This window comes from Cupressus sempervirens, chromosome 2 (assembly GCF_028749045.1).
Source record: "Cupressus sempervirens isolate cs-2001-9-10 chromosome 2, ASM2874904v1, whole genome shotgun sequence".
Classification (NCBI taxonomy): Eukaryota; Viridiplantae; Streptophyta; class Pinopsida; order Cupressales; family Cupressaceae; genus Cupressus; species Cupressus sempervirens.
The window spans coordinates 742,146,005-742,170,414 of record NC_143119.1 but is presented as its reverse complement, the minus strand read 5'-3'; the positions used below and the strand labels follow the sequence as shown (position 1 = coordinate 742,170,414).

At 33.9% G+C, this 24,410-nt stretch overlaps 1 protein-coding gene across 3 annotated transcripts in view; it reads left to right on the top strand.

The window, feature by feature from the left end:
* The window catches only part of LOC149575514 (DNA-directed RNA polymerase subunit 10-like protein), a 43,342-nt gene extending 19,182 nt beyond the window's left edge, over positions 1–24,160 (top strand). For all 3 annotated transcript variants that reach the window (XM_089815269.1, XM_089815268.1, XM_089815270.1), the window contains 4 exons: positions 8,838–8,949; positions 9,030–9,088; positions 23,609–23,703; positions 23,832–24,160. In XM_089815269.1, the coding sequence (XP_089671395.1) occupies positions 8,914–8,949; positions 9,030–9,088; positions 23,609–23,703; positions 23,832–23,857 (216 nt within the window). In that variant the 5' untranslated portion in view covers positions 8,838–8,913 and the 3' untranslated portion in view covers positions 23,858–24,160. The remainder of the gene's footprint in view (positions 1–8,837; positions 8,950–9,029; positions 9,089–23,608; positions 23,704–23,831) is intronic.
* The last annotated feature ends 250 nt before the right edge of the window (positions 24,161–24,410 follow it).

The window sequence follows — 24,410 nt, the reverse complement described above, 5'->3', positions numbered from 1 at the left end:
TTAACCTGTGTATATCGATAATGCTCTACGTCAGCCTATTCGAAGCACAAATTTGACTCCTACGGAAGAAAGTGCTAATGGCCAAGACTCCCCATTAATTGTTGCCAATGAAGTGATGTAGGACATGGACATTCTAGAAAGGTCTGAGAAGCCATGGGATGCTGATAGGCATGTAAGTATAAATAAGTTTGCAAATATAAACACCCAATCAGAAGCAATGTTTTCAAAATCCCCTGCGCAAGCTCAATATGGTGAGTAACATGATGATGTAATAGTAGATAGCCATTACAAGGGCAATTCAATTGTAATGGGACCCTTGCTGCTAGACAGAGAAAAATGCTTCACGGTTTCATTAAGGATCCAAAACTAAACATACGTAACAAGAAAACTAGCAAGGTTGCTAGTGTAGACAAGGGAAATACTGTTCCTTTGCCAAGAAACATTCAAGAGAAATATGGACGAGTTCTGCAGATAAGCAGAGAGAAAATAATAGAAGATGTTTGCTTCGCTCAATCAAAAGGACCTTGGATTTGTCTTTAGCATCAATGCATGAAGAATGAGAAGCCTTCCAAATTTTTGTGGTATACCTGTACATATTTTGTATGCAGAATTTGCTTAAGAGAAAGGGAACTTGTTTTCTTAAAAATAAATAGCCGCTTTCATGAAAATTTCCTGCTGCGTGTTCTTATGATAGAGTAGGCATATAGGTCATATAGGAAGTCTAATTCGGCAAACAAGCACAAGACTAGATCAGCCTTTGATAAGAAATTTTGGTGGCTGGACAATAATTAGTTTGTATATGAAGACAAATTGAAGGAGATGAACCAACATTATGGTGGGAAAATTCGGAAAGGATAGTTTCTGTCACAAAATTGCATTTTGATGTATGAGATGATGACCTTATAGAGAATATTTTTAGGGCACAATTTTGTAGGCAATTATATGAATGGGTATAGAATCAGAGAATGATCTTCTAAATACTCTCTTCCATGTTGGAGAGAATGAGACAATAGGAATAGAAGATCATGTTGTGGATGGCAAAGATGTATGTTTTGAATCTGTAGTAAATGTGTCGATGGACAAGTTTGTGCCCAAGAATTTTGTAGGAGAAGATGTTTATGATTCTAATATGATGTGGAAAAGACTCATCTCGAGTGTGCTAGAACAAAGTCTGGCAACCTTGAGATCTTCTCAAGGTTTAATTGTTATCTAAGATCTGAAATTGAAATATAGGGAATGCCAATGCATGACTAAGCCGGTTGGCCTTCATTGGGAATGTGAAGCCTAACCGTCATGTGACTATTTGTCTTCATCTTTCTCTTCCTTGATGGTTGCATTTGACTCCATAATAGGGTGTGTAGTCTATGTACTTGATGTATCAGATATTGTTTAATATAAGTGATTCCCTACTTGAGTATGGACACAGACAAGTTTTTTGAACCACGATAAATATTGTGTTCTTGTGTTTCGTCTTCTTCATTTACATTTTATTCCATTTCTTTGCTCATTTTATATATACAATATTAGGGTCTGTTTGGATTGCGGATTTGAGCGGAAATTGGAATTCAAAATGCTCAAAAATTCATAATCCGCTGTTTGGGTCTGCAAAATGAGAATTGGAATTTGGGGAAATGTGGATTCGGTATCCTCATTTGACCCCCAAAACAAGGATTCTGTCTCCCCTCAAAATACTTTTTATTTGGAATTCTCGATCTAATTCCCATTTTTTGAAAATGAGGATTTCAACTAAAGTGAAATTTAATTGGGTTTGACATCTAGATGCCCATTTGGGAGCGCACCTATTTTTGCACATATTTTTGAAATTTAATTGAGTTGTAACTGAGAGAGTGAGGCATTTCAATAAATGATACCCTTTGCATCTACTTCAAGCACCCTTTGAACACCATTTTGTAAAAATTAACAGGTGCTGCTTGAAGAAATTAGAAAGATTATTGCAGAAATTCATACGAATATAATTTCTTTTAATTGGGGGAAAACTTTTGGCTATTGGTTCACTTGCTCGTATGTTTGGATTAAATAACATAACTAGTATGTTTGGATTAAATAAAATAACTAGTACCACACATATCTAATTTCTTTCGTCTTTCTTTTAACTTTTTCTTGCATTTTTATTTTGCAATGAACATCAACATTTTCGGCATGTGTGGAGTTGGAAGCACCATGAATAGGTCCTTGAACAAATTGGAGATATGAATCGTCTTTCTCACTATAACTTTTATATTCATTTTTTGAACCATATATTCATATTTTGAACCAAACATGCTTGGAATAACCAATTCCGAATATCAAATATTTTTGGGTTTGAACCACACAGTCCCTAATTAAATTTCAGAAACTGTAATATGGATTTCAAGTTCTAGAATCCAAAATCAAGGATTTTAGATTTCAATTCCTAAATCATATTCCAGCAACCAAATGGGCCCTTATGCTATATGATTTTTCATTGTGTTTTATGTTTAGTGTTTTGTTGGATGAGATTTATTACACTAATAAGTTGATTGTATATCATGATACATTCTAAAAGTGATCTATGTGCATATTTATGAATATGAATCAATCATTTTGTCTTCATATAATCTAACTTTAATGTGCACAAGGTTAAAATGTTGAAATAGAGGGTTGATGATCAATTCCAAGTCAATGTGATCCTTGATAATCTTCTTCGAATAAGGTATATTGAGTATAATGGTATTTCTATAAAGTGGATTAGATTCCCCGTGTGATTTTTATCTAAATAGGACTAGCATTGTTGAATTACCAATCATCTCAAATTCAAGGTTGTGCTTAAATAAGTACAAGGATTTTAAGTTTAATTTTTTTATTGGTACTAGGGGAAGATACCTAGTAGTGGCTCTATCTAACTTCATGCTTTCAATTGAGGTACCAAATGTGTAATAATTCCAATAGGTTATAACTTCTTCAAACACCAAAAATCTTTATACTTCAGTTGTTTGACATTTCGTCAAACACTTTGCAAGCAAGCTTTGATACCACTGTAATGGCCCTCCTCAAATCTGCTCTCAAAAAATGCTGATGAAAGCTCAAGTAATTTCATCAAACAATTCACATGCAAGGGACTTATGACTGATATAGTTTTTCAGCTGGCTTTAAATGACTCTTTTTTCAATTTTGCATCAATGAGAATCTTGTGCTAGAAGACTCCAAATGGACTACACAATAGCCTAACATGAGTGTGCTACTAATTTTGACAATATTCAGTGCATATATATGATCTAAGCATGATAAATGAACACCTACAACCAACTGGCATTTTTACAAACAGTTGGTATGCAACTAACTAGCTGATAAATAATGATATTGAATTGCTTAAATGACACCAGCAACTATTATCTTCTTAATTTGCAATGAAATTTCCAATACAGTGCTCATGAAATATGGCCAAGACTTTTGGCATTTACATGGATTACAAAATGATAATGATGGTATAATGCACACTTAAAGCTGAAACTTATAACACCTAAGAAATCAATACTAATAAAGGAACCTGGTTGTAGATGGCAGTAATAATTTTTCTTCAATGTTGCCCCTTCTGTTTTGCTTTTTCGATTTGCTTTTTGAACTGCTTTTTTTGCCTACTTTTTCGATTCTACTTTTTCGGACTGCTTTTTCCGCCTGCTTTTTCGGTTCTGCTTTTTTGGACTGCTTTTTTGTATTAGCTTTTTCAGACTGCTACCATGTTGAATCTCAAGACCATATCTTTCAATGGCATCAAGATTTCCAGCTTGAAGGGATTTCGTCCTTCAAACTATTGAGACATAATCTCCAGAAAATCTCCCAATTTCTTTGATATTTCCAAGCATAACAAAAAGAAGCTCTTCCCTTTCTTTTATAGTGTTCTAACAAGAGCTCAATCCTTCGTTTTCTCAATGTGGGATAAAAAATCACTCCCTTTATGTAACTTATGTCTCCAATGTGTTATAAAATAAAAGGGACTCTTTTAATTTAAATATTTCCCACAAACTATAGTCTATGCATTAATAAAGTTAAATATTTAAATTTAACTTTATAAAATAGCTTTATCAATGGGTAACAAATTTTATCAATGATAAACAAGTCTTCTTGCCGATTTTAAACAATTACCATCGACATACCGCTGCCACTGGATGTCCAACCATATCCAAGATGACTTACTATAAATAGTAAGTATGCCCAAAGTTGCCTCAAAACCCCTCAAAAAGATCTGCAACTGAAACTATCTAGGCCAAATGGCCTCTAAGCCCCTTTAATGTCCTGGTTAGCTTATGGGACCATGGGGAAATAGGCTAACGACAACATCATGCTATGAATGCTAAAAATGGGACATTATAAAATGATGTTGAAATTATTCGTTTGTTTTTTGGTTGTTCCCATACATGACTTAACTGATTAAAGCTAAGGTTTCAACTTCTCACCAATAACGGTCCACTATAGAAGCTGTTACGTGCTTATGGGTCAAAAAGTGGCCAAAAAAGGTATCGCCCAATACTAGACGCTAGGAGCCTCAATAGTGGAACAATTTATACCTAGTAGTAACGACTTCTATAGAGTGGATCGTGATTGTTGAGAAGCTAAAACCTTAGCTTTAAGCAGTTAAGTCGCATATGAGAACAACCAATTTTTTTTGGATAATTTTGACATCGTTTGCTATTTCAATTGAATGTGTGAAGTTAGCTATAACCGCTACTGGGTATCTTCCCCTATGCAATATTGAACATGTGTTGGGGGTCAAATTTTATTTTGGGTAACTTTTTGTATGTATTTCTATGAGGGTTATTTATTATTGGGGGATCACTATAACGAAAAGTGAACAGTTGTTGGATCCCAATTTACTATTGGGTATCTTCCCCTAGTGATGATTTGATAATGATTCTTCCAGACTAGGATATTTGTAAGAAGAATTGTGGGTCTGAAGTGGTTGACTTTAAGATTGTTCTATGCAATGTTATGTGAGGTGTGACTATGTATTTGAAGCATAAGATTTTTGATTTGATTATTACATTTGGGCTAGATATTACACATCATAGTGCTATTGGAGATGTGCATTGTTAGAATGGGTTGTAAAGAAACTCTAAACAACTGGTTATAAAGAAAGGTTAGAAATGTATATACAAAGTACATATATATACAAGGTCAGTTCAAGGAGTTGGTTATAAACAAAGATTGTGAAGTAAACCAAAATACCTATGCTCCACGAGGACATGTCCCTTGCTGAATTTTCCCTAAACCTGTGTTAGGGATGTGGGGATGGAAATTTCCTGTCCCCAAATTCATTTCCTTTTTCTTGAAAAAAGGGGACGCTTTCGAAATGACACCTTGAGAGCAATAGGGTACAGGGGGACAACTAGAAGTCCTTAGGTTGGCTAGAACTCCCCTACCTGTCCCTAATGGCTCGAGCCATTTTTGGACTATCAATATTAAAAAATAAGACATCTTTTAAATTTGAAAAACAAGTCTGCCTTGTCTCCAAAAACACCCAAACCACATATAACAATACCAAAACCTAATTTAGGCATAAGATAACCAAAAAAATAAACAAAAAATCATTTTCACATTCACAAAGGAGAAGAGCAGCAAGAGGAGGGGCAACTGGTCAAGGAGTGAACAATAGTTGAAAGAGGATATCATGACATCAAATTTAGACTCTTAGACATACCACCTACTAATTATAGACAGCTATATATTATTGCGAGCTCCTATGTATATTGTTTATTAGTCTAGTTATAGTATTTACATTTTAATATTATTATAAACAGCTGATAATTGAATTAGACTTGTATGTTATTGTTTACCGTTAAGTATTTTAGTTATAATAGAACGCCCATTGTTCGAATATTAATATTTTATGTCATTTCATGCATGAAACTTGGAGCCTTTGGGCATTTTTGCTGTATATATGCCATATTTTTACAATGAAAGTATTTGAATTTTTTTTATTTGTTATCTATTAAGCTTCTAAAATGTCTATAGTGAATGGTTTATCAATGTTCTAATATGCATATTTGAATTCTTGCTCTATATAAAAAAAAATTCCTATTTTTTTTAATAGCCATTCCTTGATGTCCCATCCCCTTAATTTTGGTTTTGATATGTAGCCATACTAGAAACACGTCCCCGTCCTGGAAACTCTGTGGAACATAGCAAAATAACTAACAATTGGTGTAGATTTGGCAACATATTTGGATCCTTAATGTGCGAACTAGTTGACTGAGGAAAAAAAACTTATTTATAAAGAATTAAGTGATTTGAAGCTTTAATTTTTTCAACATCTGCAGAAGCGTGTTGTTAGGTATTTTGATTAAACTTCTCTTCTTTAATCCTATATTATTTGTTTCTGCAAATCTCTTTAGATCATATTCAGTGTTTTCAATTTTGATACTTAACAAAGATTAATGTTCAAAATGTCAGTGGGTGTGACATCCAATATTTGTTACAATGAGTCATGCCTTGACTCACCACCTAATGTTGTAACTAATCCTGTAAATAATTAACAATGTGTTAGTGCACGCTTATGATGTTGTATTATTTTTTTAATTAAACATTATTAAATTCAACCATATGCCTCTCGTCAAATTTATAGGACACTATAAATTAAAATTGGTGTAACCCTTGCACCTCCTTTTGATGCAAGTGCTAGTATTACTTTAATCCCAGCAAAGCCTTAATTTGATAGCCAACTCTAATCTTTTTACACAGTGGTGCTGTTTATCAATTAACATGCTTATATAATCAGTTGGACTGATTAAAGGGTTAATAATCTTTGCAAGTAGGAGTTCCTGGTCTGGGTGATGAATATATTTGGTTGGGAATTACTTTTTGGTTGGTTTGAAATTTATGTGCACAAAATTTGAGAAATTCAAGTTATAGTTAAATTTCTTTGCTTCACTTGCTTGATATATTTAAAGATTCTTTTCTTGCAGACTGATTTGTGTTTCTAAGTCATGTTGTTTTAGCTTTGCAAGAGGCATTAAAATCATATGTGGTGGAGCAATCTGAGGATACATACTTGTGTGTTATCCATGCCAAGAGGGTCACTGTTATGTTGGACACATTCAACTTGCTGGGAGAGTTAACAGTGAAAGAGCACAAACTTTTCTTATCTAGCACAGATTTGTGACATGATTTTTTAACTCTATAGACTAGCTTCTCTTATATGAGCGTTGAATTAGACTGTTGCATTATGCACCGATGCTTTGAGTTCCTCGTCACGTTCCAGTAACTCGGGTCTTCAAAAACATTTTATTTGCATTAATCAAAATTATTAGCTCAAAATGAAAAATAGAGCATTTGAAAGAATAAACACCCGATATATTTTCCCAGTGGTATTATTGTTGTCTCAGCTCAAAGTCATCCAAAAATCCTCATGGTTGTACTTATCAAGATCAAGTCAACCTAACAAGACGCTGGAAACCATTAGCACTTTATAGATAATATTGCTTATCTTGATTGAGGTAACAGATGGTGATGTAAAAACAGGAATTGAGAATATGGAAATGCATATAACTCTCAACCCCAAAAGAAACCTTTCAAAAAGCAACATTTCTTCTATTTTGGAAAACATACAGGCACGATATTCTACTATAATTGTAGTCAGTAATCCAGGAAAGTAATAAGTAATGTTTTACACGAGTGTGTTGAAGATATTGACATCATCAAGACATACTGACTGCATCCAATGGAAAAGCACTTTCCCAACTTGATGATAGTGCTAGGAGTAATAATAGAACAGAAATATTGGGATTCTCGATAGCTACCAAATCTCAAATCAGACTTTTCAAGCTCAAATTTTAGTTTTGAAAACATGTGGATCTACAGCGTTTTGTGCTTCTTAGTTTTCTCAAATGCCTTAAAAGCTAAAAATTATGCATTGAGAATCATTAATGTTACTAGATCCTTATTACATACACCCACAATTGATTCTCAAGTTTTACTTCCAACTTTGAATCAATTAAATTATTAATACTGTTCCCAGTTTTCTTTATATCCTGCCAAATATGCGAATCCTAGACATGAGGCGCATGCCACACTTGCAGATACACCAGGCATTCTGACTTAATGTAACTCGGTTTTAAATATCTACTGGATTTGACCTTGACAAGATGGTTTGCTTTATGCTGAAGAACAAATAATAAAGCTTGAGGTTCAGCTTGCTATTGCTACCTGGAGTCTTTCAAAGGAACTTATGGATCCAAGTTAGACTTCCTCGAGAGGTCAAATATTTTGTATATACTGTCTGATCTAAACCACCAAAAATTACAATATACATGACAATAGCATTTGATACTATAGTGGTCCAGTATGGATTTAAACAAACCTAAAAAGTTATACCAGCTTGATATATATTACATGACAATTGCAGACAATAGCGCCATCCATGACATCGGATATCACCTAACATATGTTAAGCCCCTGCATTGCATAAAACCACAATAAATTTTAGTAAGACAAAAGACAAGTGCTGACATTTACAACACCATTTAGAGGCAAATTTATAAAATGCTTTCACATGGAGCCACATTTTTTTGGCTGCTATTCTAGAGTGAAAACAATTCATATAACTTAATTAGACAGATGGAAGAATTCTGCTTACCATTGCCCTCACAGTAGTATAAAAGGAATGTACAATTTGCTTAGTTACAATCAATTCTATGATATTAGTCATGCAATTTCAACAAAAATTGGAAGATTGTTGAATAATATTTGCATCTAATTATATGATACCATGATTGTATGTATAATATAACTTATTATATAATATTGGATTACATTTAAATTTCACCTTTGATCTCTTATTGACGTATTCCCTGAACCTCTTATAGTTGCAAGTGCTGGTGTAAGTCCAAGTCCATCATCTGCGAGGGAAATTCCCAGACAAAAACTGAGTTGTTCGTAACCATGATTATCCCTGTGCGATGTTTCACCTGTGGAAAGGTAAGTAAATCCCTTCGCCCTTACTGCTTAGTTTCATATGTGTTTCAGCTGGTTATTTAATGACATTTATCTCATCGCAGGTGATTGGGAACAAATGGGATCAATACCTCGATCTTCTTCAGGCTGACTATCCTGAAGGGTGATTTATTTTGCCTCTTCATTTTTTCTTCTCCAACTATTTCTGAAAAATTAATGATTCAGTTATTATAGGAATATACCTTAGAAGTTTGGAATAATTATTTTTTCAAATAAAATATGTTTATATGGATGAATATGTTAGCATGAAATCTTGATATTTTGTTAATGTTTAGATGTTATCATATGCTCTTATTTCTTAATGATTACTAATATTGTAGTGCCTAAACTAGGATTATCTTAAATAATGCATTATATTTGATCATTTTATTAAAAGCTATGCTTATAAATGAAACTTGTTATTCAAGGGCAAAAGTGAGGAAGATCTTAAGAAGGAACATTACAATTGGTGTCAGAGCTTGATCTTGCTAGCCTAAGGATCACGAAGAGTAATTTATACAATTAAGCCAAAAAGCTTGAAGGGTAGTGGAAAGAGAAAGAAGGAAACTTGCAACAAGTGACAACCCTACTCAAGTCAATAAAATGGATGAACAACTATAAAATAAGTTGAAGGCCACCATGGAACAAAACAAGAGGATAATTAGGACTTTCATGGTACAAAAGGAGAGAACAAGTCAAGTTTTTCTCTTTCCCAGGAAGCACAGGTAACAAAATCACTACTCCTAGACCCATCCAAACTAATGGGAAGTGCCTTAATTCAAATTACTCAAAAAACAACAATAGGACACGGCAAGGCTCAACACATAGGTTAACAAGACCCTCAATTTTAAGGAAAGGGTTGACAAGAGAAGAAAAAGAAGAAGAAATCAATCCATTAGCTAATGACTTTGACGTACATGCAAAGGCCCATTCAAGGCTTGATCTTGAAGCTAGGAAGAACTTTAGGTAGTATTGTGATGTCATGGCACAAAATAGTAAAATACCTTAGGAGGGAAAGAAGACAACCTGATAAAGACTTGCACTAGAGGATGAGTAAAATGACTCTCCCCAACATTATGGATCAAGAAAAGTCATTGCAAATTCATGGGTCCAAAAGTTGGACATCTATTTCTCCCTCAATCTCATGATTGAAGAAAATGATATTGTATTTGTCATTTCATATTCGGAAGGGGTTGCACATGAATGGTAGAATTATGGTATTATTAGTATTCAAGGTCACCAATTCATAACAATCTACAATCAATTTACACATAAGATCGTAGATCAATTTGATGGAAAACATCTTGAAAAGCATGTCAAAGAACTAATTCAACTGAAATGACAAGGACTGATAGAAGACTATGTGGCCAAATTTTAAAAGTTCCATGGTATTTGGGATTGCCAACAAGAGGCTAGCATACCTATTTATTGAAGGGCTATCAAAATCAATCAGTGCTCTGGTTGATGCCTTGACCCCACAACTTTTCATGATGCAATCCAAAAGGCCTTGAGGTTGGGAACACAACAAAAAAAGAAGCTTTTCCAAGAACATGCCTTCAAGGTCACATAATTGGTCCTCCTACAAAAGAGATTGCCAATTGAGGACATTAATTTCTCGATTAGACACAACATGAGAAGTCAAGTCATAATTCCAAAAGAAGGGATTTTCTTTTTATTGTAAGGAAAAACGAGTGCCAAGGCATATGTGTACAAAAAAGAGGATAAGAATTAGAAACTTTATCAGACAAAGAAATAAGTGAAGAAGAATTTTAAACTCAAATAAAAAGAAGACAAGATGACGAAGATGGAACACTAGCCACTTTGAGGCACCCAAATACCACCATTTTTGAATTCATAGGGATCTACAAAGACAAAAAGTGATAGTCCTAGTAGAGAGTTATGCTACCTTTAACTTCATCAATGACGGATTGCTAATGAGATGAAATTAATAACCAAAGACTTTGAGAAATTCATGATGGTGTTACATCCCAATTTATGACCTAATTTGAAATATAAGCATTGAGGTTCACATGAAGTCAGTTGGCAATTTAATTTGTTATAATCTGGCAAAATAGTAAGATAGTGAATATAACATGTTAGTTGATCGTTAATCATGAATTCATGGAATTAAGAAGATGGTTAACGATTGTGATTATTTATAATTAAATAAATTATTATGATAATATAATTTAACTGTGGAGAATTCTCTTGTAGGAAGCATGTCGGAGGGGTGGAAGCATTTCCAGAAAAGAATTAGGCAGGAGCATCAACATTGAGTAAATGGGTTGAGAACCTAGCGACTTGAAATAGGATACATTTGTGGGACCCGCATGAGCTATTTAAATAAATAAATTGAGAAAATAATTGGGTTAAAATATAAAATGTATCTAAAAGGATTTTAATTTATCTTTCATCATATTATTTTAATTAATATTTATATACTTGCATATAATATAAAAATGATTTGGCACCATTATAATTTAATAAGGTGAAGTTTACATGTACATATAAGATTATAATAATATTCGAATTATAATAACATTTGAATTATTATAATATTCGAACTATAATCTTCCAACTCTATTATTTTTAATTTAATATTCTTTCTTTTAATCGATTAACACTTGGCATGATAAATCGATTTAATATTTGGCAATTTGAGTTATCTTATAATCTTTCCAACTACTCTTCCAACCTTTTTATTTTCCTATCCTTCTCTTCTTCCAATCGATTTAATGTTTGGAAATCAAATGGTTTATTATCTTGAAACCGATGGTAGCCAAGAAGTCACAACTCTTTCCTTAATATGGGATCCGTGAGAGGAGTTGGGGAGGATATATATTTTCATTCCCATTTCTTTTTTAAATCATTATCTTCCCTTGTTTATGGCGGCTCTATTTCAAATCCATACTCTACTTCAAGTCTTCCGTACATTGTTATCATTGTTGAAGCCATGATCAAATTAGGTAGAGGATGCCTCTTTCCATCTATCATTCCCTCTTAACTCCATACTACTACATTTTCTTATGAAGCCAAGTTAGGAAGTTTTTAGTAGATTATCTTTTTTATTACACACCCCCAAATCCCTGTCTTCTTCATTAAGATTGCTGACGTCTGAAGTAAGGAAGTAGCCTTAAATTTAGCGGGTGGGCAAGAGATCTGCTAGAGCACGGGAGTTCCAATCCAAGTTCAGGTTTCGAATCCTATTTTTCTTTTTTTTAAGTTGTGCTCATGATGAGCCAACTGGAAGCATAATCTTCTATTTCTTTTAAGATTGAATACTATAGATGCAATGTATATCATGAACCGATTATTTTCTTTTACTGAGTTTAATTTCCATCTTCAGCCAATTCATAATGATAGGATTGTGAACAAATCAAATACATTTCTTTTTCAAATCCTTTCTCTCTAATTCGAGTAACCAACTGTAGCAGACCAGGCCTGATAAATAGAGATCAATTTATATTACTGGCTGAAGTATTCTGAAGTGTATATGAGACCATGCACGAGAATTCTGGAGTATTTATATCATCTATGAATTCATTTGGCAGTTGCATCAGACTTGATTGATTACATGAATCCACATCAATGCACATGTTTTTATAAACTTTCCAGACATATTTAGAATACTTTGACACCGAAGAAGCCATAGAATTGGTGAAGAGGTGTAAAACAAATCAGAATATTGTTTTTCTTATCAAAACTTTGTTTAGAAAGAATTCTTTTCAGTGCAAATTTATACAGATGCATTTTCCATACATCTCTGAGCTAAGAGACAACACCTTTAACAAGAAGCAGTAAATAATTCACAAGTAACATGAATCCTTTGTGAAGTCATATGCCCAATTTGAGTAGAACGCATTAGCTGAGAATATGAAATGTTTCTATACTCTTATGAAAGACAAGTGTTATGAATCTTTTGTTGAATCCAAGGAAAACATAGTATGGATCCATAATCATATACTAATGGATATTAGAATTAAACAATCAAAATTTTGGAATCTTTAAAAAACATGATCATGTAATCACAAATTGTGAAATGCTGGATGCATCTAATCTTCTTGTATAATTGGTAGAACCGGTTGTTTTGAGAATTTCGAACACCTGGGACTCACCCGGTTGTATAGCCAAGGAAATGGGTATTGAGGTGAGAGAAAGGAATTTGCAATAACGCGAAAATAGTAATTAGTTTTGACATATCAATGTTTATCATGAATTAATCAATAGCTCATGCATGATTCCATTTGAGGTCATCTCCTGTTGTCAAGTCAAATTCGAGGGGTATGGTTAGATACCAGGTTGCTTAGCTAATGACAAGATGGTCCTTGTCTATTCTGGGTAGGGAGGGCCTTTCTCGCTAGAGATTGTGTGGGGAATAAGTTAAGGTCTGAGGTTGGGTGGTTAAGCCCCTGATAATGTTTCATCTCTCTCCAAGTTGTCGGACAAACAACAAACAAAGATAAGATGTACACTAAATTGTTTGTCAAAAATAGGTAATATCACTTTTATGATGTATATGCAAGAAGGTAAGATTAATTGAGTTATTTCAGTTATTTTACTCCTAGATGCGAGAGATAGATTTATGGTTTCTTTTCCATTTATATGAATATCAAATATGAGGATATTTTCTAATCTTGAGTTACTGCCACAAATAAGTAATCGGAAGGAAAGGAATCTGAAGCCCTAATTGATTCAGTGGTAACTGGAACCCTAAATGATATAGTGGTATCGAAAGCCCTAATTGAATCGGTGGTATCAAAAGCCCTATTTGAATTAGTGGTATCGGAAGCCCTAAGTGATACTGTGGTAACTAAAATCCCTAAATGATCCAATGGTAATTGATGCCCATATTGATATAGTGGTATGTGATGCCCTAATTTTAAATATAGCAGTATTTAATCGTAATCATCATTTGATTTTGAGATAGCAGTTTTTAGATGGTATATGTCATGTGATATTGTTATAGTGGTATTTGTGGACTAACCTAGGGGGTTGCAGAAGTATCCCTAGTTTTGATTTCGATCTCAAATTTCATGGTATGTGGTTTTTAACTTCTATAGTAATTTTCATTGATGGTGTTTTCAGCTCTTTGTTAAGAAATTTTGTTAAACTAATTTTAACCGTCATTCCCTTTCATATGAATGAAACTGATTTAACTAACTTCTTATGAAGATGAAGTGATAACTGTATTTCTTTGAGTATGTTAGTTAATTAAGACCTGAGAAAAGTGGTTGTTACATATGGTATCAGAGCGTTGGGTTTAACGCTAAAACATTGGGCCCAACACTATTTTTTGAGAAATTGAAAATGTAAATGTTGAAAAAGATTTATATTACATAACTGGATATTACAATCAAAACTGGAAAATCACATTGGAAAATCATTCAGAATAGCCGGGGAAGGGCTGAGATGAAATGGATAGATGGATAATCTGCAATATCATAAAGATGAAATAGAATTAAGAAGATGACGTGATTGGCAAGTCGAGCGGTGGTGATCAGGGTTGTTTATCCGCCCATTTAAAATCCTTGGCCAAGGTAGATTAAAGGCATGCTTGCCTAAAATGGATCACTAAGAGGTTAGTGGTGCCAGTTGATAGAATGATGGGTTGGTGGAGGGGATCCTCAACCTTGACTGTTACTGAGCAGGACACTCTAACACTAGGATGCTCGGGTGGTAGGACCAAAATGGTATATGTGCCTTATCCCAAGAGGGAGGGCCATTCTCAGTGGAGAATGAGAAGATTAAAATGTGTCCAAATGTTGAGGCTTGTGCAATCCAAAACAGCTCCTATAATCTTGATAAGATGTTATCTAAAACCCTAATGATGGCTAAATATTTCTTTTTAGTTGAATGTTCCCAACATTTACTTTATGCAATTATATTCCTGTTCTTATGAAATGGTAGTAATATTTTGTTATCTATTTTGAACTTGAAGTGAAGGAAAACAAAATTGTGAACCAGGATCCTTTCTGATGTTGATTAAACGACAAGATCATTTGGTGCTCCAGTATGGAGTAAACACAATTGCATAATTGAAACTATCAATGCTTATTTATCAATGTAACTTTTGTTTGGCTTAAAACAATTACATTGACGAGGTGGGCATGAAAGCCTAGGTCACACAAATGTAATAAATAAACTTCCAAATATTTATAGGTGAATGATGAGCTACTCCATAAGAATCTTATGAGAATTTGTTTCAGATGCTTATGATCTTGATTAGATGTATGAAGATCTTGCACAGTATATCATGTTTTTACTTTTTTGACACATTGCTATACATGTATAATACACATGCGATGTTGACTTGACATATTGAGTTGTTTTATATTGTTTTGGATATGAAGTATATGTTCTATCATGAGATGATTATTCTAATGAAATATTATTGTGATAAGATGGGCATGAAGGCCGAGGTCACATAAATGGAAAAACATGGATCCACTAATCCTTTTCAGGTGATCAATGAAGGATGATCTACTCATTAATGAGTGTCATATACCAGATGGAATATGAAATAGAATCAACTCAATTGGTGTCGAGATGACCACAAGAACGGTAAAGAGAACTCAGGTGAGTATGTGTTTAATTTTATGATATCAAGCAACTATCTTTCTGGAAACATTGAAGTAAAAATGGATCTTGAGTCTCGATTATGATTTTGACTTTGAAAAGAAATGATATCACGATGCTATATATATCTTGTATTTGGAATATTCCTTTAGTGTCTAATTTGCAGAGATCATCGAGGACAATGAAACACAAAGGGGAATGGTACGTTACATTCCGATTGTAAATACTCCTTTATAATGTTTGTTTCAATTTGAAGTTCATTGAGGACGATGAACCACAAGGGGAATGGTATGTTACATCCCAATTTTTGACCTAATTTGAAATATAGCCATTGAGGTTCACATGAAGTCAGTTGGCAATTTAATTTGTTATAATCTGGCAAAATGGTAAGATAGTGAATATAACATGTTAGTTGATTGTTAATCATGAATTCATGGAATTAAGAAGATGGTTAACCGTTGTGATTATTTATAATTAAATAAATTATTATGATAATATAATTTAATTGTGGAGAATTTCCTTGTAGGAACCATGTCGAAGGGGTGGAAGCATTGTCAGAAAAGAATTAGGCAGGAGCATTAGCATCACCGAGTAAATGGGTTGAGAACCTAGCGACTTAAAACAGGATACATCTGTGGGATCCACATGAGCTATTTAAATAAATAAATTAAGAAAATAATTGGGTTAAAATATAAAAGGTATCTCAAAGGATTTTAATTTATCTTTCATCATATTATTTTAATAAATATTTATGTACGTGCATCTAATATAAAAATGATTTGGCACCATTATAATTTAATGAGGTGAAGTTTACATGTACATATAAGATTATAATAATATTCGAATTATAATAACATTTGAATTATTATAATATTCGAACTATAATCTTCCAACTCTATTCTTTCCAATTTAATATTCCTTCTTTTAATCGATTAACACTTGGCATGATAAGTTGATTTAATATTTGGCAATTTGAGTTATAATCTTTCCAACTTTTCTTCCAACCTTTTTATTTTCCTAGCCTTCTCTTTTTCCAATTGATTTAATGTCTGGAAATCAAATGGTTTATTATCTTGAAACCAATGGGAGTCAAGAAGTCATGGCTTGTTCCTTAATATGGGAATTGTGAGAGGAGTTGGGGAGGATATATATTTTCATTCCTGTTTCTTTTTTAAATTGTTATCTTCCCTTGTTTATGGCAGCTCCATTTCAAATCCATACTCTACTTCAAGTCTGCCGTACATTGTTATCATTGCCGAAGCCATGATCGAATTAGGTAGAGGATGCCTCTTTCCATCACTCATTCCCTCTTAACTCCGTACTGTTGCATTTTCTTATTAAGCCGAGTTAGGAAGTTCTTAGTAGATTACCTTTTTTACTACACACCCCCGAATCCCTGCCCTCTTCTTTAAGATTGCCGACATTTGAATTAAGGAAGTAGCATCAAATTTAGTGGGTGGGCAAGAGATCGACTAGAGCATGGGAGTTCCAATCCAAGTTCAGGTTTCGAATCTTATTTTTCCTTTTTTTAATTTGTGCTCATGATGAGCCGACTGGAAGAAGAACCTTCTATTTCTTTTAAGATTGAATACTGTAGATGCAATGTATATCATGAACCGATTATTTTCTTTTACTAAGTTTAATTTCCATCTTCAGCCGATTCATAATGATAGGATTGTGAACAAATAAAATACATTTCTTTTTCAAATCCTTTTTCTCTCTGATTTGAGTAACCAACCGTAGTCGACCAAGCCTGATAAATAGAGATCAATTTATATTACTGGCTGAAGCATTCTGAAGTGTATATGAGACCATGCATGAGAATTCCTGAGTATTTATATCATCTATGAATTCATTTGGTAGTTGTATCAGACTTGATTGATTACATAAATCCACATCAATGCACATGTTTTTATAAACTTTTCGAACATATTTAGAATACTTTGACACAGAAGAAGCCATAGAATTGGTGAAGAGGTGTAAAACAAATCAGAATATTGTTTTTCTTATTAGAACTTTGTTTAGAAAGAATTCTTTTCAGTGCAAATTTATACAGATGCATTTTCCATACATCTCTAAGCTAAGAGACAACACCTTCAACAAGAACCAGTAAATAATTCACAAGTAACATGAATCCTTTGTGAAGCCATATGCCAAATTTGAGCAGAATGCATTGGCTAAGAATATGAAATGTTTCTGTACTTTTATGAAAGACAAGTATTATGAATCTTTTGTTGAAGCCAAGGAAAACATAGTATGGATCCATAATCATATACCGATGGATATTAGAATTAAACAATCAAAATTCTAGAATCTTTAAAGAACATGATCATGTAATCACATATTGTGAAATGCTGGATGCATGTAATCTTCTTGTATAATTGGCAAAACCGATTGTTCTGAGAATTCTGAACACCTAAAACTCACCCAATTGTGTAACCAAGGAAATGGGTGTTGAGGTGAGAGAAAGGAATCTACAATAACATGAAAAGAGTAATCAGTTTTGACGTATCAATGTTTATCATGAATTAATTAATAGCTCATGCGTGATTCCGTTTGAGGTCATCTCCTGCTATCAAGTTGAGGGGTATGGTTAGATACCAGGTTGCTCAGCTAATGACAAGATGGTCCTTGTCTATTCCGAGTAGGGAGGGCCTTTCTCATTAGAGATTGTGTGGGGAATAAGTTAAGGTCTGAGGTTGGGTGGTTAAACCCTTGACAATGTTTCACCTCTCTCCAAGTTGTTGGATGAACAACAAACAAAGATAAGATGTACATTAAATTGTTTGTCGAAAACAGGTAATATCACTTTTATGATGTATATGCAAGAAGGTAAGATTACCTAGATACGAGAGATAGATTTATGGTTTGTTTTCCATTTATATGAATATCGAATATGAGCATATTTTCTAATCTTGAGTTACTGCCACAGTTAAGTAATCGGAAGGAAAGGAATCTGAAGCCCTAATTGATTCAGTGGTATCGGAAGCCCTAATTGAATTGGTGGTATCGGAAGCCCTATTTGAATCAGTGGTATCAGAAGCCCTAAGTGATACCGTGGTAACTAAAAGCCCTAAATGATCCAATGGTAATCGATGCCCTAATTGATACAGTGGTATGTGATGCCCTAATTTTAAATATAGTGGTATTTAATCGTAATCATCATTTAATTTTGAGATAGTGGTTTTTAGATGGTATTCTTCAAGTGATATTGTTATAGTGGTATTTGTGGACTAACCCGAGTGGTTGCAAAAGCATCCCTAGTTTTGATATCAATCTCAAATTTCATGGTACGTGGTTTTTAACTTCTATAGTAATTTTCATTGATGGTATTTTCAGCTCTTCGTTAAGAAATTTTGTTAAATTGATTTTAACCGTCATTCTCTTTCATATGAATGAAACTGATTTAACTGACTTCCTATGAAGAAGAAGTGATAACTGTATTTCTTTGAGTATGTTAGTTGTTAGTTAGGACCCGAGAAAAGTGGTTGTTACAGATGGTCATGGCAGATGGGTTCCCTATCCCATGTACACAAAGAATTCAATAGTTGAGCATCACCTTTGTAAGACATCAAACCAAGGAATTCTATGTGGTAAATATGGGTGATATTGATTTAATGGTGGGCATTCAATGGAACTTTTGAAAGATACTACCAAAGCTTTTGAAAGATGGAACTTTCCTTCCAACGTAATAGTTTGGAGGTGATTTCCCATGGCTTGTTTGATGGGACCCCAAGGGTAGTATCATCCAAAATAATAGAAAGAGAGAGACAAGTAGAGTGGTTCGTATATTGTATGATACTTGAGAGGTCTCCATCCAATGAAGGATAAATCGTACATATAGGTATCCAACCTAATCCTAAATAATCACAAGAAGGTTTCTAGCAAAATTTCTTTAGGATTTCTACCAAAGAGGGTTCAAAATCCATTATAACCACACCCTATCAACATATAAGAAAATATAAAGAAGAAATTGGCAAAACCATAAATGAATTATTGGGAATGAGACATACAACCTAGTTGTAGCCCCTTTGCTTCCTCTAAAGTATTAGTAAACATGAAAGATGGTACAATGCAGATTTATATTGACTATAAGTCCCTCAATAAAAAGTGTCATTAAGAATTATTACCTCATGGCTAGCATAGATGATCTTCATGGGACAATGTACTTTAGAAAAATTTACCTATGTTTGGGATGCTATTAAATTAGGTCAAGAAAGAAGGATGTTTCCGAGAGAACCTTAGATTTTGGGCACTTTGAATTCCTAGTCTTGCCATTTAGACTAACCAATGCCCATTTTGCTTTTGAATCTTGCACGAATAACCCATTTAGCAAACAACTAATAAAACTTATCTTGATGCTCTTTGATGGCATTCTGATTTAAAGCAAAACTTGGAAGTATCATTAATACACACAGATGAACTATTGGAATTACTTGAAAGAAGTCATTATTTGCCAAAGTATCCTAGTGTGCAGTAGAAATGGATGAGATTTATATGTAGGGCACAAAACCAATGCCTAATTAGGGGACCTTGATAAGAAAAGATCAAAGCTATAAGGAGTGGCCAAAACTAGGAACCTTCGCTTATCTGAGAGGATTCCTAGGACTTCTAAGCTATTACAAAAGATTCATTAAAGGCTTCTCAAGGCTAACTGCCTTGCTAACAAACCTAATAAAAAAGGGTGTATTCTCATTCAATACAAAGGTTCAACTAACCTTTGAAAAGCTTAAGGAAGTAATAAACTCATGCCTAGTGTTAGCCATTCGAGATTTCTTGTTACAATTTGAGCTAAAATATGATGCTTTTAGAGAGGGTGTTGGGTCCCAAAAGGTACAAACTTAAGGAGATTGAAAAGAGCTACTCTATTTACGATAAAGAAATGTTAGCAATTATGCATGCCCTAGCCAAGTTTAGGTTGTTTTTGTTTTGTAGAAGATTTGTTGGAAAAATTGATCATATAAGCCTAAGATTCTTCTTGAACCAAAAAAATGTAAACAATAGGCAACAGAAATGGGCTAGCAAATTGCAAGCCTGTGAATTTGACATTGAATGTATGAAGGAGAAAATTATTGTTGTGGTCGATGCTTTATCTCAAAGACCCCATCTACATTCCATGATGGATATCTCCACAAATTGGAAGAACTCAATACTCATAGAGCATGCCAATGATGCATTAGTAGATGATGTATTAGAAGGAAAGCTACAAGGTGAAAAATTTTAAGTGGTATAGGAGCTCATTCTCTATAAAGATAGAATACATATCACTTTGAGATAAAAATAATAATTGGAGAGATTATGAGGGCATAGCATGGCACCTCTTTATTAGGTCATCAAGGATGTTACGTTACTTCTAAATGATGGAGATTCTTGTGGAAAGGTCTTAAAGGGGATGTCTTGAAACATAATAGGGAATGTGTGGTGTGCCAAAAGAACAAAGAAAATCAAACATGACACATTGGATTACTTCAATGCTTATCCATACCTAATCAGAAATGGGAAAGTATTTTGATGGATTTCATTACAGTGTTTCCTAGGGTTATAGCAGATTGACTTACTAAACATGCTCATTTCCTTGTTTAATATACCTCAAGTGGCAGGTGCCTTCTTTAAATAAATTTTCTAACTGCATGGTTTACATAAGAACGTCATCAACAATAGGGATAAGCTATACTTAGTTTATTTGGCAAGGGCTCTACAATCTAGCTGGAATCAAGCTCACCCCAATTACAAGTTATCACCCACAAACTAATATACAAATTGAGATTGTCAATAAATGTCTTGAGGGACATTTAAGAAACTATGTCATGACAAAAAAGATCATGGATCAAATGGCTACACCTTAAAGTATATTCTTATAATACCACTCATCACATGTCAATAGGGTTGAATCCTTTCGTAGCATTATATGAGGATGAGGCAACATCACTTGGAGAATTAATTCTCACCGCAAGTTGTGTTCAAGGAGGTAGAGAGTTGTTGCAACAAATTATAGACATTTTGAATCTCTTAAAAGCTAACTTGCATGAGATGCAAAATTAACATAAAATGTGTGATGAATGGAAAAAAAGTGGAACAATATTTGGAGTGAGAGACCTAGTCTTCCTAAGCTTACAACCCTCTTCAAAATCTTCTATCAAGGGGAGTGGTGGTGCTGAAAAGCTCAAGGTGTGATTCTATGGCATGTATAAGATTGTATAAGGATCATAAAAAATGCGTATGACTTGGATTTGTCAACAAACAATCGAATTCATAATGTCTTCCATGTATCACACCTCAAGGAGGTATTAAGGTAGCATGTAACACCATGTCTGGAGTTAGCTCCTCTTGATGACGAAGGGAAAATTAATTATGGGACTTGAGGCTATCCTTTATATACAAGAGGAGAAGTCAGGGAATAAGGTTATTCCAAAATATTTGGTTAAATGGAAGAATTTGTTGACGAAGATGCCACATGTGAGGTATCATATTTTTTTATCATCCTGATCTGAAGCTGCTTGTGGACATGCAATCTCAGGAAGGGTAGACTGTCATGCCCCCATCATGGAGGCTTCAACAAACCAATCACATCATTTAATATTAGTTGTTGCCTTTAAAATAGGCTTAGGAAATTAAATATACCAACAAGTTATTAGTAGACATGACTTGGCTGTCAAGCCTTCTGGGTATTGGTAGCAATTCTATCTAGGGGTGTTTTGTCTTATGCAGGTAGTCCTTCATGGGAAGATTTGTGTCCCTTGTAAAAGGGATGATGATTAGCGAAGGACATCTCTCTCTCTCTCTCTCTCTCTCTCTCTCTCTCTCTCTCTCTCCCTCTCCCCCTAAAAAAAAGATATTAAATGAGAGACATTTCCATGAGAGAAGGCATCTAAAATCAAAAAAATAGAAAGGAATGAAAGATACAACGACAGAAATTTTAAAATAAAGGAGAGGTGAAAATTTATTCAAGTTGAAAGAGAAACAAGAACAAATAGAGAAAGGGCATCAGACAGCACTGTCAAGATCAACCAAGTGATCAAGTTGATGGGACAAGCCCATTGGAAGTTGAGTCTTATCAACAATGTTCCAATTACACATATGGTCAGAAGCCCACTTCACCAAACAATCAGCAACACTATTCCATTCCTTGGGAATATGAGCGAAAGTAACAAACTCCAAAGAAGTACACAAATTACGAATTTGGTCTGCAATCAAAGCTAACTTCCAACTAACAACTTCCAGAAATGTTGTTGATTCAAAAGACGTATCACCACTTGTGAGTCAGATTCATAGATAAGCCTTCTCCAACCAAGATCACAAGCATTCTTCACAGCATACAAAATAGCTATGGCCTCCATCAGGTTGTTAGTGTGATGACCTTTATAAATAGAAAACACAAACTGGACATCCCCCTTACTATCTCTACCAACACCACCAATGCCAGCAGGGCCTGGATTTCCCTTGGAAGACCCATCCGTGTTGATTTTAAGAATACCCATCTGTTGTTTACTTATATAAAGGCAGAAATAAGTATTATCATCCGTATTAAAATATTGAGAGAGAAGATTAAGAATAGAAATAGATTATAAATATATAGATGCATAGATATATCTTGCAGAATTTCTGCTATTGGTGCATATAGAGGCACTATGTATATTCAACTCTCCCAAATGATTTCCATGATGGAGACAAAAACATGATTCCATAGCTTGTGTATTAGATTAAGCAAGATTGTCTTGTGATTTGATGTTTTTACTAGCAGTTGCCATTACAATTTCTTGGCATTTTTATGATGGAATGTGATTGTTGCAGTCCTTGCCGAGTTTGTGTCTAACTGAGATTTTGATATGATAGCTATTTTTATTCAAAAAATTATGTCATTCACAATGATGATCCAATGAAGAAGAAGCTTTAATGTACTTTTTCTGACCACAAGGATAGAATGATGGAATGATAAGAACTCTTTTTTTGTTGTTATTTTTAGCATATGTCATACATTTCTCTGTGCCATTTGGAAGCATTTCATGTTATAGTTGATGGTATTTTTATGATAAACTTATTGTTTACTTATCCTCTTCTGTATCTGCAGGGATGCTCTTGATGCTCTAGGATTGGTGAGGTACTGCTGCAGGCGCATGCTTATGACTCATGTCGACCTCATTGAGAAACTTCTAAATTACAATAGTATGTTGAAAGTTTCAAGTATTTAGAAGGGCTTACATTACAAGTCCTATATACACTACAGCTTTTTAGCTCTCTGATTTCCAATTGTCATTTATTAATTGCATTGAGCTTTTTTTTTGGTCTTGCAGCATTAGAGAGAAGTGATGCAAATTAGTCATGAAGCATTGATGGTTCAAGATGTATGCAACTTTGATTTGATTATCTCGGAACTAGTTTCAATAGAGATGAATGAGAAGTTAACTGTTATGTATATTACAAGAGTTTGGCTAGGTTGTGTTGAACTTGAGGTTCTCAATACATTTTCTAGATGATGTGTGATCCATGTTCCAATTATAATTACTGGTTCTTGTGCTTTTGCCATAGTAGTAGTTACATTTGTGTTTTTAAATGCTTCATATATTTATGGTGTTGGACCTTATAATCCTTGAAATGCTAGAATAACTATGAAATTTTCACCTCTGCATTTGTTGCCATTTGAAGGCTATAATATAACCTTTTTTGAATTCACCATATTTGATTTTTTTAATGTCATTTACGTTTTCTACATTTTTGTTGCTTGTCTAGTTAAGTTGAATAATTGTTGTAACAATGACAATTTTAAAATTAAATTGTAGATTTTCCAGTACTGTTTTTTTGAACTTTGTATGCATTATTTGTTGCGTGGGCATGGGAGTCAAAAGTTTAGGCCTCTCTTTCTCAACTAACAA